The 17,223-nt window shown below is 38.7% G+C and overlaps 1 protein-coding gene across 31 annotated transcripts in view; it reads right to left on the bottom strand.

Moving 5' to 3' along the window:
• Positions 1–17,223, bottom strand: part of DLG2 (discs large MAGUK scaffold protein 2) — a 1,001,253-nt gene that overhangs the window by 10,756 nt on the left and 973,274 nt on the right. For 23 of the 31 annotated variants that reach the window (XM_039562448.1, XM_039562506.1, XM_039562471.1 and 20 more), the window contains 5 exons: positions 15,245–15,344; positions 11,490–11,531; positions 2,469–2,519; positions 1,610–1,711; positions 485–657 (listed from right to left, as the gene is read on the bottom strand). In XM_039562448.1, the coding sequence (XP_039418382.1) occupies positions 485–657; positions 1,610–1,711; positions 2,469–2,519; positions 11,490–11,531; positions 15,245–15,344 (468 nt within the window). Of the gene's footprint in view, positions 1–484; positions 658–1,609; positions 1,712–2,468; positions 2,520–11,489; positions 11,532–14,309; positions 14,356–15,244; positions 15,345–17,223 lie in introns of all 31 variants that reach the window. The other 8 variants (XM_039562482.1, XM_039562525.1, XM_039562570.1 and 5 more) reach the window with 3 other exon arrangements.

The following is a 17,223-nucleotide window of genomic DNA, read 5'->3' as shown; positions in this document are numbered from 1 at the left end:
GAAATTTACAGCAGCAGGAGAATTTTCTTGAGATGAGGAAAATCAGTTCATAAAAGTAATAGGATGTCCATGTTCTTAGTGATTAATTCAGTCCTTGTTTATATCAAAGACTCCTTGTGTCACCTGAGGCAAATAATTTCATCTTTCTGTGATTTGTTCTTTTGCCTCTTTGAAAGTGATTTAGTTTATCTACCTGTCTTACAGAAGTAGAAAGCGTAGAGGAAGAGTACAGGCTGTTTTGAGGAGTACTTGAGGCACTGTGTTAGAACCCTGAATCCATGGCACTACAGCCAAGTACAGAGAGTGCCAAGGATGATGTCATTCAAAGTCAGAGACTCCACTTGTGGAGTCATTACAAAGCCTATAAATATTAGGATGCCGTTTTGCAGCTATTTTTTATTTTTGGCAGAGAATCATGTCTGAGACACAATTTGGAAACAAAGCAGATCATGTTGCACTGGCAATAAAACTATTGCCAACCTACCCTTTCTGCCACAAATCTCACAGACTGGACACTAGTTCCATATAAATTATCATTGTACTGCCCAGCTTCTATAAATTTGTGCTCTTGGATATCTTTTTCCATTTGTTCTCTTGAAATGACAAAATGATAATCTCTCCCATCCACTTCATAGTCACGCTTTGGCCGCGTGGTATCTGCATGAAAAAAAAAGACAGAAGATCAGGAAGTCTGCAAAAACATTTAGTGCAGAAAATGCAGCTGTGGTTTGCTCAGTGGGCAATGCTGGGTCTGCTTTACGTGAAGGCACTTCACCTCTAGATCTTTGGCTACTACATACTATTTTCAATGGAGCTATGACAATAAAGTTGTCTTTTTGTACTAATACCTTCTGATGTTTACCTCCAATCAATACAGACTTAAATAAAATTAGAGTTTACCGGAATTCCACCTTTTGCAGCAGAATCACACACAAACCCCAAATATAAAATGCATTTCATATTTTAAATTTAATGTTATTACTGTGATAAAATGAATTGTCATCTCATCAACTCAATTTAGCCTTATTTAGAAGCCTGATTCTGTTCTCATCTCTAGTGGTTTTAAGTTAGTGTATTGCCAGAGACAACCATTTAAAATGAAGTACAACTGCAATCAGGGCCTCAAATAAACAGCAAGCTCTAATATTGCGAGATACAAATACTCTGATTAATTCAGGGTCCAACATTGCTTTCTGATTCAACAGACTATATCTCACACAAATCACAGACTACTCCTTATATTTATTGGTGGATGCTGTGCAATTGAGTTGAAACATTTTACATTTTACCAGTATTTCAAACTTTTATCTTATTTAAGAAACCACAGATTGATTACTAAACTGAGTTAGTGACTAGAATTTTTCTTGTTTAAAAGTGTCCTAGGGCTTTGGAGACAATTCTTTTGAGAATTTTTTTCCAGATCTTCACAACCTTTTTTTTTTTCTAATTTATTTGTTTTTTCCCCTTTTCTGTCTGATGAAAAAATGACTTTTGAGAAACTCAACTATGTATAGTTCATGGATGCTGCCTTCACAGAAATGTACTTAATGTGTGGCACCAAGGGATTCAGTTCACTCTGCTGCAGAACTAGGAGTAAAATCATACTTACGTGGTACACAAGACCCAAACTTATCAGGGAATTCAGATATCAAATCATCATTGATCCGATCTTTCATAGGACCCAGAATAATAACTGGCCTGGTGTAATTAACTGAAAAACAAAAAGAAAGGCACATTTAGATGATCTTACTGGTAATAATAAATGAATTTACCCAAATATGTGCTAACCAGGGTTGCTGTCTTTATGTATGAAGTGAAAACTTAGGTGCACATTTTATTAATGGATATTTTATTTATTGACATGAAAAAGGGAATGGAATGAGTACCACTGCAGAGCTCTGTGATGGTCCATGCACACGTCAAATGACTATGTAGAAGCATACACATATTTGCTATTGCTCAACAAGGCCACTCAACAATGCTTGCAGATGGACTCTTCCATGAGGCATGGAAAGGCTATTGCAGCAATTTTTCTCCTGAAGTTATGTAAGTGCATCCCCCATTAAACTGGATGGATGTGCTCCCATTTTAAGTTGCCTTTCCATAGGTTTGTCTACCCTGGACAGTGGCACATAACACATGAGAAGCAAAATAATAAAGGCTTTCCATGTAACAATATTGCAGTAAATCTAGAAAAGCTACATCAATATTTTGTAGATCGATTATTTACTGTACTAGTAAAGCCCGTGAGAACATGCTGGGGAGAGTCCTAGGAATGTCAGGAAGTGGGGGCTGCCAAGGAATACTGCACCATCAGGTTTTTTTCATTTGAAAACAGACTGAGTGTCTAAGAAAAAGAAGCCACAGAGAAACTGGGACTGGCAAAGCAAGGCTTACTGCTCTGCTGGCCCTCAAACCCTGAAACGAAAAATATAAGGAAGAGTGATAGAAAAGAAGATGAAACTTACTTTCCTGTCTTGTGACAGGTTCATAAGAAAGGATGCAGTCTTCTTGGCCTCCTGATGAGAGAAGAAAGACAAGAGATTGAAGCTGGTAAGGAACATGTCGGGTATTTAAGTTTGATAAAATGCTTCACATAGAGACAGACCAGGTTCAACACTTCTCTCTTGATAAACCTCTCACCTGAACCATTCCAAAGTCCATCATAACTTCCATGTATGGAGACAGTTTTTTCCTTCCCCACCCTCCCCTTCCATGTGTTTCAATTCTATTTACTGAAATTGGGCTTTTTTATTGACAGGCAACATGCCTTTATTTATGATTTGATACAAAGCTGTTTACAGGGATAGTGCAGAGATTTAAGATGCAATACTTTTCCTACTGTTAAGGCCCTAAAATGTTGCTGCAGAGTAAATCAACAGGCTACCTAGACAGAACAATTTTTATCCACAGAATATATATATTTTGGTTGATTGTTCTTCAGTGCATAGCCTCCATAGTCTAGTGCATTCACAGCCTAACATCTAGCTATGAGCTATTTTCTGATCCTTATCCTTTCCCTGAACACAAATCACAGACTCACAGAATGGTTGGGACTGAAAGGGACTTCCAGCTTCTGGAGATCACCTAGTCCAATCATCCCCTGTTAAAGCACCTAGAACAGGTTGTACAGGATCACGTCTAGGCAGGTTTTGAATATCTTCAGTGAAGGTCTCACAGCATCATATTTTATACATTTGTTCTCCCTCTGCCCTGTTAGGACAGTGCTGTTTCCTCATGGTGACATTTAGGGGACTAAAGCAGAGAAATTTGCCATGAGAAACAAGTGGCACTATATGGACCATGACTTGGGTGCAGGTGTGCAGTCCCTATGCATCACTGTCCTCCCATCCAAGGGAGTGAAAAAGGAGAGGGAGGAGGATTCATCACCTAAAGCATGAATAATTCCTGCTCATTTCTCTTTCTGGGTCACTGTCACATATTTGGTACCACATGAGGGCTCTGGCAGGTTCTAAATACAACTTAGCAAAGTTTAAAGTGATGATTTTATTTTTGCTCAGTTCAGGGCTTGTCTCTGAGAAGATGCACAGATGGGATTTTGCAACTAATTTAGATACTACAGAAGAAAGAGTATCATAAGGCACACCAGTGCTTTATAAAATAGACAGGGTTGCCTTTGTTTCATCTGCTTGCATGCACGTAAGCACCTGTGTTATATTTCTGGTGGGCTCCTGTCAAACCAAAGTGTGCACATAGAGGGGAAGAGTGCTGCCCTGCCTGATGGAAATACAGGATTTAGAGGGGGGTACACCTCACCCAGAAGTAGTCTGACTGCTGTCTGAGTTGCCCTCGAGGCTCCACTAACTACATGAACAAGCTTTGTGTTGGATGCAATGCCTAGCTCCCAAGAAGGTACAAAATTCTTTGTGGTTAGATCTCAGGCTGACTCCCAGCCCATGAATCTACTACGTGTGTGATATAGTATCTAGGCAGCAGTGACAAATGTGTAAGAGAGCTCTTCAAGTAAAAATAATGTTGTAATTATTGACAATGATGGAAACAGCAAATGAAAAACTGTACTGATGTGTTAGGAGAGAGGGAGAACTGACAGGACCAATTCCAGCCTAGCGATAGTGCTGAAGCAGCAAAGGAGAGAACATAATTTTTAATAAAAGGAAGAGATTAGACAGCATATGAGGATAAGGCCACATGGCATATGAGGAGTGTGGACAAGGGATTTTCTTTTCTGTTTGCAAATGTTTGATATTGTAATCACTTTTCTTTGGCTTTTTGCAAAGTTGGAAACCTAGAACTATTGTTACACTAGGTTTTATGCATCAGATGTATTGGTTTCCCTTAAGTTTCTCAGTAAATTTTAGGGGTGATGTAGAACTCAGGATGTCTCATTTCTCGAGAGATGAAAAAACCCACTCTCCAGGCTGGACAAGGATGGTCCTGCCTTGTCTGTCCTCTACCCCACGGGAGCCAAGGCTATATTTTTCAACAGCCTGAGAAAGTCAGTCTTGAGTTGGGCGATGAAGCCATCACATACCAACCAAATGGAGGGGAGCCTGTTTGTACAAATGCCATCTTAAACTTGAAAATACTTGTTTCAATAGCAAACAGATCCACAGCAGGAGTTTCATTGCACTAACTTCAGAAACCTGAGGCTTGAGTACTTACATCTAAGCTAGTCCCTAGATACCTTTTGGAGCCAAAGGCTGCCTTCAAATAGGCAAGTTCTTATTCTAAGACATGAGTCATCTATTTTACATGTCTACTTTGTGAGGAGAGAAAAAGTCAGAAGGGTGAGTTTGTCTCCATTGTTCCCTAACAGCATTTAGACAGCAAGGTCAGATGCTGTTTAAAAACCAAGGTCAGACATCTGCAGTTAAGCAGCAGAATCTCATGGGAGTGCCAGGGTCAATAGCAATTGGAAGAAAACAGACAATCACTCTGAAACTATTGTTGTTTTTTTTTTTTTCCTGTGGACTAATACTTGGCTTTGGCATAGATTTATAACCAGCACTGATAAGCCAGCACAGATTTTACTTTCTTTTTTTGCCCAGTCTCTGGCAGACATGTCTCCATACTAAAGGTTTTGTTACATCCACACTCTTTGAAGGGTATGGGCTAGGGAGAAAAACAAGCCTGGTTTCACAGAAGTCTTGTGAAAGTGCGGCCAGGTTAAAGGCAAAGAAAAATTCTCCAGCTCACTCAAACTGTGCTGAAGTTTTAGCCATTGGAAACGGTTGGAGTAAGTAAGGAGAAACTTTGAGGCTGACTGTGATGCACAGGAACTTAAACATCTTCCTGAGGTAAGGATCTTCAGCCCACAGTTCCAGACTCAACATGGGAGTGTGGGGAGAAGCTGCACCATTTCCACTAGTTTTCTTTTCTGGAAAAAGGACTTAGGAAGCTTAAATTTCTAAGTGAATAAAATCCTGCCATGTACTGTCCAGACAAAATCCTCTAGGTCCTCAGAGGCTGTTTTGCATGTTAACTATATCAGATGGTACTCTTTAATGATCTCCACTCGGTCAGTACTGCATAGTTCTCAAGTAGTCCATAAGTATTAAGTATAATGAAGAGCTCTAGAGTCAATCAATAATCAGATTGCTATAACCTTGTGATGGCTTTGAGGGGTAAGACACAGTGTGAAATCCATCAGGACACAGGCTCTTATCATTAGCCTAAGCTTCATTTACCACCCACATTAGCAGCTTAATTAGCACAGGTTAGCTGTATTGATCTGGAAAATCTTTGTGACATTTAACAGATAAAACAAGAAGAGAAAAAAAGAAAAAGATCTTTCTGTAGGATTTTGGTATGTTCCCCTGTTCTTCAGTAAAATCCCATCAAGTCAAAAAAAGCAGATAATAAATAAAATAAGGAAACAGAAGAAAGAAAAAGGAAAGTTACCAAAATGTAATATAACTATGGGTAAAATTATTGGAGAAATTTCACTCTCTCAGGACCACTCCCTGCTTCTCTTTGTTCTTGGTTTGCCTGTTGGTGTTTTCTCATGGTTGGGAAGAGAAGAATAACCTTGAGTTTGTTATAACTCATAACCTCTATAAATGGGGCAGCAAGGTCCTGCGCTGTCAGATCAATTCCATAAGGAGTATTAATTTAATATTTTTGAGGGATTTTATAGGTTTTCAGATGGGTTTTGGGCTAACATATGAATTACCTGAGTTGTATTTGCAAGATCTTGGAGAAATCAATTTCTTGCTTTGTTTCTTCTGCACAGACTGCACTGGACAGTCAATATCCCAGCCTCTATTTGGTTCAAAATCCCTTTGCTAGGCTCCTATTTATGTGAATAAACACATGATTTTTGGAAATATCTTGATAGCTATGAAAAGCTGGAAATCCAATATGTAAAAAGATCATCAGTAGTCTGAGCATGAACTTATGACTGAAAAGTTGTCTACGGGCAAAGATCAATATAGCTGTGTGGGTACAAAATGAGACTGCAATACTTGTGCCAATTTGAGTATACCTGAATCATACAGCAATTCTGGGGAGCCAATGCAAGTGTCCTTATTAATCAATTATTGTAATAATCAGGACTACTTTAACCTTGTTCTGAATCTTCAAATCTCATTAGAAAAGTGACTTGCTAATTTGCTGACAGAGGGTAAATTTTTTTTTCTATCACTTTTTCATATTTTTAACTTTTAGTTATGTATTGCCTCTCTAGATAATTGGTGCAATCACAACCAATCATGCAATTAGACTAAATAGATGCGACAATGTGTGTGTAATTTTGATGACAGCTGTAAAAACCTTTACTGAACTATGTGTAAGAGTGTTACAACACATATGTAGGAGAGAGACTTGAAATTCATGCCCATTATGAAAATCATGTCTCACAAAATAAAAACTGATGAGTCCATGGTAAAAAATCTGTCCTTACAAGCTTGGTTTGAAAAAGAAATCAGAACATTTTAAGTTACAGGGCTCAAAATAAACTTTCAATCATGGTTTGATTAAGTGGTCCAGGGAGTAGTCAAAATTGGCTGTATGTGTCCTTATCACAAAAAGAACAACTTTCTGCTAGACCAGTACTTTATATACCACTCTGCAAACTTGACTTTATTGCTGAGAATGGGGACAAATAAACTAACATAGACTTCATAATAGCATGGCTGTGTGATTCAGCAGCAGCTGTGTAGCAACTCAACTGCTTTAAGATGTAGCAACTCAACTGCTTTAAGATCAAGCCAGTATTTGTTCCTGGCCCCAAAATACTATTCTTATTTATAAAGGGTTAGATTCTGCTCTCAAATGTGTCTGCAGTTCCCACTGAAATAAATGGAGCTGAAGGTTATCTTCTGGGAGAAAGAATATCTCATTGTTGGCTGCAGCCCTATTTTTCATAACAAACCAAGTGTTGAGGGCACTGGTAGAAGAAATCTGGTTTACTTTTTGCAACTTCTTGTTGCTTAGAAGTGGTCAAAGAATTTTCTCTTGAGACCACATAGGAAGACTTTCAATTATATTTTTGAAATAAAAAATATCTGACTTCTGTCAAAAAACTGACAGAACCCTAAGACATAAGGAATACTTCAGCCAAATACTCAAATTTTGAAGCAATATGTTTTTCTAAAAAATAATGAACACATCAGAATATCTCCTAGAAAAAGCCCAGTTGATTTGTAACCCCCCTATTCCTCACTGTCCAGCTTACAGCCTGGACATTTCTCAGAAGCCTTCAATATTGCTGGTTTGGAATGGTTCTAGGAATGATCAAATTGTACAGGTTTTGACACTAGCTACTTTTCACTAAATGCTCATCATGAGAAGCAAAAGTTAGAGAAATGTGTTAAAACAATTGCCAGAGACCTACTAGAAAAAATGCAGAACACCTCACTCTGGACTCCAACTGGCCTGTTTTTATAGGGATATATATGAAGGCCTGCAGGAGAACACTCTGCACTTGCCAGTCATTTCTTACCCACACACTTTTTCTGTGTTCTGGCCAAGGTGTGAATTGCTGATTTCATAGAATCACAGAAGCACAGAATCATTTAGGTTGGAAAATACAAGTATAACTCTGCCAAGTCCCACTAAACCATGTCCCTAAGCATGTCTTTTAAATCTCTCTAGAGATGGTGAATTAACCACATCCATGGGCAGCCTGCTCCAATGCTTGATAACATTTTCAGTGGAAAAATTCTACTATCTGATCTAAATCTTCCCTGGTGCAACTCGAGGCCATTTCTTCTTTCTGTTGGTTGTTACTTAGGAGAAGACACTAACCCCACCTCACTACAACCTCTTTTCATCTGCTCCTCATCAGACTTGTGCTCCAGACCCCAGCTCTGTTGCCCTTCTCTGAACATACCCCTCAATGTCCTTCTTGCAGTGAGGGGCCCGAAACTGAACACAGGAGTTGAGGTGTGGCCTCACCAGCGCCCAGTACAGGGGGACAGTCACTGCCCTGGTCCTGCTGGCCACACTATTGCTGATGCAGGCCAGGATGCCATTGGCCTTCTTGGCCACCTGGCACTCTGGGCTTACGTTCGGCTGCTGTTGATCAGCACTCCCAGACCCTTTTCCACCAGGAAGCTTTCCAGCCACTCTTCCCACAATTCAGAAAGCAGTGGGGCAGGCAACCCCTTTTTTCCTGCTAATTTGCTGAGGAAACAGAAAAGAATAGAGGCACAGGGACAGGGTCACAACCCCATGCAAATCCCTTGATTCCTCCAGCAGTTTTCTATTTGCCCCCTATGAATTTTCCAGCTTAACTTTTTTTCTCCTCTCAGTATGCTCCACGTCACCAGTGCACAGACTGAGGGCTAGATGAGTTTGCAAATCAACACACATGGTGTCTTTGTAAAAGAACTTGTAGTGCCTCACCTTGAACACACAGACTGCTCAAAGTGACACTACATCACACTGCAGAACAACTCTGCAACGTGGCTGGGTCCAAATGGAGTTAATACAAACTCGGTTCTGTGGTGGTGGCTGACACTGGGCTCCACTCCCAGCTACCCAGATGCGAACAAGAACAGCAGAAATAGTAACTGCATGCTGTCTTGTTCTGCCAGGAATGTTACCCTGGGCACTCATTATTTTTTTTTCCTTTAATAAGGAATAAATAAACAGGAGGCAGTGAGGAATACTTTAGGAAATCTTCTAGGATTATGTCTGGTAATCACTCTTCCCACATCAGAGATGTCGATAAGCTTTTATAGTGTAGGGTCCTTTCTCAACAGTCCCACAAAGTGAGAACTGTAGTGAAATAAGAGAACTTCCTTTGGCAGGCCTCATTTCTCTTATTTCCATCCCTCACAATTTGTTGACTCCACTCTCTGATCACCTGCCTTTCACTGTCATCTGATTTTTCTGGGTTCCTGACACATAATTTTTCTAGGGGAGATTTGCTGTGATGAGCTGTACAATGGGATGTACTGTCAACACAGCAGATCTCAGATCTCTTTGTCTGAAGATTCAAAGACTAATTATCTGGACTCAGGAGGGCTTTAATTCTCCACAGGAGATGTGCTGATGTACCATGGCCAGGTAGAAATTGAACGCAGTCAGGTTAGACTTCAGGTGCCACCATGGTCATCTGAAACAGTAGTTTCCATCCTGTTGCTAATTTGTCAAGGTCATGCCTTCAAATATCATGTTATCACACACCAGTGAATCCTTAGCAAATGAAATCAGGCCCTTTGGGCACCAGGTTCTGTATTTTAAATCCTCTTTCATTTGGCATTATCTAAGATGGGCTTCCTCTGCTTCTTAATGGCATAGCTATCCTGTGGGCAGAGAAGAAATCCCTGCCAGCATCTTCTCCACCAGGCAGAAGTTGTTGGCAGTAATGTGTGGGGAAATCCAGCCAACAGGATGCTGCTGAAGGGAGACCACAGCTCGCCCAGATGGAAACCACTCTAGAAGGAGAGTGACTGCCATGGGCAGTTGTTACTCCAGCATTACTTTTCCTTCCAAGCATCTATGTCCCAACTAACTTTCCCAAATTATTTCTATTACCTTTCTTGCACCTCAGAACACACACTTTATTTTAAGCTATTACACAGCTAATGAAGAACTGGTAACCTGGCCTGTCTTATGATCAAATTTGGTAAAAGGCTTTTGTGGACATGCCCCAAATGTTTGGCTGCAACTGGGCCTCCTATTAAGTCTGCTGTTTGGGGCAGTTCATCAGCCTAGACTCTCCTCTGGGCTTTTACCCTGAGCTTTTCCTGAAATATACAGATCTGGATGAGATTTGACTTGTGTGAACTTTTGAAAATTTAACCCTTTGATTTGTTCCTGATTGTAAAGTCAGTCTGGGGAAAGAGCATTTTATATGTCAATATAAATATAACCAAAAATAAAATCCTCCTCTCCTCCCAAGTAGAGGGCACATTAAAAATAAAACAGCTCAGAATTGGATCTTGGCAATTCAAGAGTGCCTACTGTTTTCTTGTGACTCTGGCAATTGCTTTCCAAGGAAACCTTTTCAATACAAGAGAATACGAACTATTTTACCATTTCTGAATAGGACAAGGTTAGCTGTTTTGCTGAAACAAACCAGTGTTTATCAACAGAGCTCAACTGCTATGTGTTATACCAGGACTAGTAAACATGAGGTATGATACCATTGATTACCTGAATGTATGTGGCTGCTTAGCACAAGTGCTGAGTGACTGGTGGAAAACTTGATTTGTTAAGCAAATGGCTTGAATAAATTAAACAATTGGGTGATCTAGCAAGAAGTCTGTCATTTTAATTATCTTTTATTACATTTCTAGCAATTTATTTAATGCCTTGGGGTTTTTTTTGCTTTTCAAAACTTCCAAAAAATAGTGATACTGGTTAAATTTATGGGCATTACTAAGAATTACCCAGAACATACAACCTGCCTCCTGGTTATATGATGAAACAGAGACTGTAAGTCCAACCAAATCAGGCTGCAGGGTTGGGACCTCCACCTACATGGTATCAGTGACATTCAGTGGCAGTGCCTAAGCAGTGAATGTCTATCTTACCTTTTTTTAAAGACTGCAATATGAATTAAGAAGTCTGTACTGTCAAAACTAAGGGCTCAACAAAATTTCTGGGACTATTACTTTGATCTCCATACGGGCACACAGAAATGCAAGTAAAAACTGTGACCTTGTAAAAAGGATGCCTCTTGCATATTTGACTATGGCTGTGCAGTAACTTTACTCTTTAAAGATCATCAAGAAACTTCCCCCTGCCCCCACTGAAATAAACTTTTGTCACTAAACAAAATAATCCTGATTTGCATAGGCTACCCGGAGCCAGGTTTAGTTTTATGTTCCTAATACTTCACAAGTAACAACCTTTCTCCCTTCTCTTATAAAGTTTGCCAGTTTTCTTTTATAGCTTTGTACTCAAGACATGGTCATAAATTTGAATTCCAAGCCATTTGCTCCAATGATCTTTTTCACATTAACAAAAGAGTAGCAAGGAGAGGAACAAAATAAAAGAAACAAACAGAACAAGCAATGCAAAGTAAAAGGACTCTAATGAAAGCAGTAACTTACTGTAGCTACTTTCACTATCGCTGGCATTAGAAGAAACATGTTCTGCAAGAACAGTACAGCAAATTAAAGAACATAACCAAGCACCACAGAGCTGCAGAAACTTAAAAGAACTGCCACAGTCATGCAAAGGTAGTTATGCAGAGCAAAAATAAAAACTGTGCAGTGTCATCACCTGAAAATGCTCAGATATTTTACAGAGGTAAAATGAAAGCTTTCTCTCTTGTGGCATTTCAGAAAGAGACTGTATGTATTAGCTAGTGACATGTGCCATGGAAAAACCATGTCTTTTTGTGATAGACAGTAAATGACATCTCAGATAACTTCATTTCAATCTATATTATGGTCAACTTGGATCTCACTTCATGTCTTGAGCAATTTCTTGAAATCCAAGTGTCTGTTCATATTCTACACTATCAGTGATGTGCAGCATTAATGCATTGGAACTATTCCTACTAAACTTCTAACCTGTGTCTCTCTTTAATCACTGTGCACTATCCCAAAGGATTGTGCACAGTGATTAACAGATTAACATGAAAGTTGTCTTCACATCAAATATTGTAACTGTTCCTGTTCTACTCTGTCCAAGGAAAAAAAAAAAAAGACAAAGCCAATGAAAGGACTAATGAAAAAAAAAAAAAAAGGAAGAAGTCTTTTTCCAGACATTGTCTAGCCTCAGGATTTGAGCTGGTGTTTGAAAACCTTTATCAGATCAGTCTGGATGGGTGAACAGGAATATAAGAACTATCATGATGGGTTTGTCAAATCAGGTATCCTGTTGTCCTGTTTCTGTTATCATATTCTTGAAAGAAAGGTGCAATCTACATCATAAAATGTTGCTGTGAAAAACTGTAGTCAGCAGACTATTTATGGACAGCAAGATCATGCCACATGTTCTCCAGGAGGTCTGCAGGACCATATTAAACAGTGGTTTCTCTGGCAGAAATGCTGATTACTTTGCATCTGAAAGGTCATGTGGCAGTTGAAACTTTTCAGCTGGTCCAGGACATTCAGAAGCCAGTGGCATAATGGCTGTACAGCTGGGAGCACCCTGGGTTAATGAGAAAGACAGGAACAGTGCCAAGATCACCTATTCTCTGCAAGGTGCTGCCTTTCCCCAATGTTCCAATCTAATGGCTTAGGGTTCATAGATTGGGAATGATGGGGCTACTGGAGCAGCAGAAATGAGAGGGGATGATATCTGATAAAAACAGTAATGGGAAACCTTGCACTTGGGCTTAGGAAGAAGCTTTAAAAAATTCAACTTATGTTTTGAAGAAAACAGCTTAATGACTTTCAGACGTTTCACAGCAAGTTAACAAGGGTTAAGACAATGTGCTATACAGGACCATTAGCAACTTTATTTAAAAATAGCAAATATATATCCTTTATAGTAAGAACTGTCATTAAAAAGTCTGAGTTGAAAATTAACAAAATTTGGATGGGTGAGAATGTCTAGAGGTGTGCCAGTAATTTAAAACTAGGTGCAATATTAATACAGGGACTACAGCCTATATAATACCTTGGTGCTACTTTTTGCCTTATCAGTTTGCAGAATTCGGGTACCTTTCAAATGGCTGGATGTTATGGACAATTGTCCTTGAAAGGACACAGATATTCAGGAAGGTTATCAGATCGGAAGTATTTGACTTCATCAGGGAAGGATCTGCATTTGTTGCTAATGAACTGCTATGACACTTAAATGATCACAGAATGGTTAAAATTCAGGTGGCAGTGACATTTGCTGTCTATCACTGACAAAACCAGTCTTGCAGAACCATTCTTCCTTGTACAAGGGATAAAGCTTTCATCTTTAAGTTGTGAGCCACTGCATGGCCTTAAGTTAAACCATTAAAATGTCCCTTCAACAAATCAGTCAGAAAAAGAATGATTTCCCAAACTGTGTGCATGGATGTGCATTCCTGCAATTAAAAAGCACATACAAAACAGTAGGCGATGCAGCATTAACACACATTTTGCTCCAATTACTTGGTGCTTAAGAAAAGGAATAAGAACTGAGGAACAAGTAGCCAAACACATGCAAGTGGCATTTTGTTTACATTATTTAGCTCTGGATACAGAATTTAATGTAGCTATGTATGTAAAAATCAGCAGCAAATACTTCATTCTAAACTTCGAGGAAGAAAAATTGTTTCTGAGCAATGATCTGACATATTACACATTTTGCAATGCCAAGTCTTGAGACAGGATTCTACATCAGAAAAAAGAATAATTAAGGTTGTGTGACAGAGAATAGATTGCTAATGGTGAAAATTGTCCAAAATTAGCTTTGGAGAATGCATGATCTTCTCTAGCCTGCAAATGACTTCTTCCATTAATAACAAATACTAATCTAAAATCCAGCAAAGTAACAAACACTCCCATGCAAAAAGCTGAAAATGCAAAAGCAACAGCATAAACTAATTTTCTACTGATCTCCTCAGGATGTGATCACATTACAATGTTTAACTTTCCCTTTAGATGGAGAGGGAGGAGTTGTTGCTGAAAAGAACAGTCCAGGTAGCAAAACGCGTTCTAGGTATGCTACTCTACAGAACTGCCATGATGGGAACAATAACATACTGTCAGAAACAAAAGGTGTTATTACAAAAGAAGTGAAAGTGTCTGCTTGATACACTGTATGTTATTTAATACCGTCATGCAGAACAGAACAATTGAAACATTTGTAATGCATTCACAGCTGGGTAACAAATAAAACTCTATCTTGTGCATGCTAGGAGTGGAGGGTCCTCAGAGAAGGAACAGAAGCCAAAACAAAACAAAACAAAAAAGGGTTTACAGTGACCATTCCTGGGAACTTACTCAGAGTCTTTGTTCCATAACCGTCGTCACCTAATCCGGGGATGTCCTGCACGGAAGTCCCCAGAGAGAGCAATGAGAAAGGAAGAACAGCCGCAGAAGAGGAAGGAAGAAGTCAGTGGAGTTGAAATGGATACTACCATGACTGACCATGTTGATTGAGCAATCTGGATCCCTGCCTTTTCTTTCTGAAACAAATTTAGACCCATATTCTATGGGAATTCAGCCAAAGAAAGAGGCAGTGACTGTGAAACGTGCCTTTTGGAGCTGTGAGGAAGAAGGAACAACCAGAGAAATAAAGTTCCAGAAACTATCCTCACTGGATAAATTTAGGACAGAATTTTCAAGAAAAAAAAGTGAATATTTGTGCTTGGAACTAGCAAATATTATTAATAATGCTGGTTCTCTGTATAATTTAAGCAAGCAATAAATGCTTGTGGTGGTACACATTCCAAGATCCAATTCAGTTCTTCAAGCCGTTAACATGGGTGCTTCATTTAACTGTTAAACTTCCAGCGAAGCTGCCCATGGAAATCAACTTGGTGAAAGTCAAAGACAAAAAAAAGATTAGAAGATATATTTTAAAAAATAATTAGTGTCGTGAAAGAAATCAGATTTGCCTTATTTTGAGCCAATTTTGATCTGGGAATATTTCCGAGAGACAATTTTGGATTTATGACAGATGTCACAACAACTTTGAGGAGACATATTTGCGCTTCCAAAAGTTAAGGTCACTGCTTTATTCTTCTGAAAAGACTATTTCCAGAGATGGAAGGAGAAGCTGGATCCAAACTGCAGTCATACATTGGTCACAGTAGTAATACCTCTCCTGCCTGCCTATGACAGATATTTGCCTACACGTGTGGGATACTGGTATCATGCGTGTCACCCATTTGTTGTGCTGCTGCATGTGACATTGTCTCCAAGAGGTTACTTACGTTCTGGATCACTTGTTTCCTGCTCACTCTGCTCCTTGCTCTTGTAGAATGGGAATTTTCGTGAAAAGATGAAGTTCTTTTTACGCTTGTCATTGAATGACTGTGAAGGAGAAAAGGCATGGGGCAAAAACAGGGACGTCTAATTGTTGTCACACTCATGCTGACAAAACAACTAGTTTGTAAAAGTGGAGAGAACTGTAGTGACTCAAATCAGCACAAACCAAGTGGCTGCAAAGAATCAGAGGTAGTTGTGGTGAGGTCTGAAGGTTGAAGGCAAAGCTCCTGGAGACTGGATCGATTTGATTCCAGAGGTCTTAAGTCACAGTGTTCAGCTCCTTACTTGGAAACTGTTGTGTTTGGCTTGTTTGGATGAAGGGCTACAGATGGTTCAGCATGCTTTGAGATCAACCCATCCATCTTTAATCACAGCAGACTGTGCACAGAATTAATTAAGTGTCTGAAAAGAATAGGCTATAATGTGGAAAGTGGAAGCCTTTGATTTGCTTGTAGTGTGTGGATTCAGCCCTGTGTAAATTAAAAAACAAAATTCTTCACTGGTAGGTGCTGTTGATCTCATAATTTTTTATCTCGCCTCTTTATTGACAACTTCTTAAGTGTCCTTTAATGCTTTTTTTTGGGCATAATTAAAAAAAATACTTTATTTTTTAGATGTGTATTTATTCATTAGGTTTCTCTGGATATACTTTTAGTTCTATGTGATTTAGAAATCGAATTCTGCTGATAAGCAGTATTTCATTGCACGTCAAGCAACATATTTTGCTGTAATTCTTCAAATCAGAAATTAATACAGAAGAAACTGGGGTTTTTTGCATTTTAAAACCTTTGACTTCATTGACAGTTGCAAGGACTTACAGCACTATACTGTGTAAAAACCAGGATATGCCTACTTGGGACATTTATTTCAGATACTAAATAAGGAAATAGGGTCCCTATGTAGTCAATTGAAAGAAGATGGCATTTCTAGATGAAACACAGAGCTGCAGCCAGTGTGTGTCTGAAGTGATCTGTGCTGTCAGTCAGACAATGACCTATAATGTCTCTTATACTGAACATGTACAGACACAGGACTTTGCAAGTGATGACCTCTGAGAGAGCACAGACCTTCTTAAATCATTTAAAGGACAAATCTCATATGTTTGTCATTGCTCAAATTGAATATAACCAGTATTTGGCTCCAGTTCTGCAATGGAATATATTTAGAGTCTCAGAACATAATTTATTTTCTTACATTTTGAAATCATGGTATAAAATGTGGTTTAGAATACATATTTCTAAAAGATGCATACTGAAAATCTCTGTTAAAAGAGTTGGTTACTCGTGTCACGAAAGTTTCATGCCACTTTTACATTTCAAGCATATTTAAAGTTTAGTAACTGAAAACAAAGAAAAAAAATGCACATGTAGAATAAATGATCCATGAAAATCTCTCAGAGTATGTAAACATTCAATGTGATATTTACGTGGAGGTCATGCACAAATAATTGAGACAGCATGCAATTTCAAAACAAAGCAAGTATGAAAGAAAGCCAGAGGAAAAAAAAAAAGCACATGAAGGATTAAAGTAATCTATGGATGAAAGGAGGACTGACATGCGCATTACATCACTTTAATGACCTAATGGATATAATTAAATTAAAATGCGTTTTCTGTGATAATTTCTTTCACTTTTCCAAAGAAAGGAATGTAGCATGTTAACATTTCTGTTTGTGAAAATGTTGTTTGTCATAATTTATCTGAATTTGACGTAGTAATGCTATTGGCATTACACTTTTAAAGGGAAAAAATATATATATAAACAATAACACCTCAAAAAGTAAGGGGGTTTTAAAATTACAATCACTTCATTACAGAATGCCATTTCACTTTGGACGTCAAGAGAATGCTATCAAATTGATAAATAGCTGTATTTCACAGAAATTGTATGAGAAATAACACTTATATATATTGTTTCAATTTTT

This window comes from Corvus cornix, chromosome 1 (assembly GCF_000738735.6).
Source record: "Corvus cornix cornix isolate S_Up_H32 chromosome 1, ASM73873v5, whole genome shotgun sequence".
Classification (NCBI taxonomy): Eukaryota; Metazoa; Chordata; class Aves; order Passeriformes; family Corvidae; genus Corvus; species Corvus cornix.
This window is presented reverse-complemented; position numbering and strand designations above follow the sequence as displayed.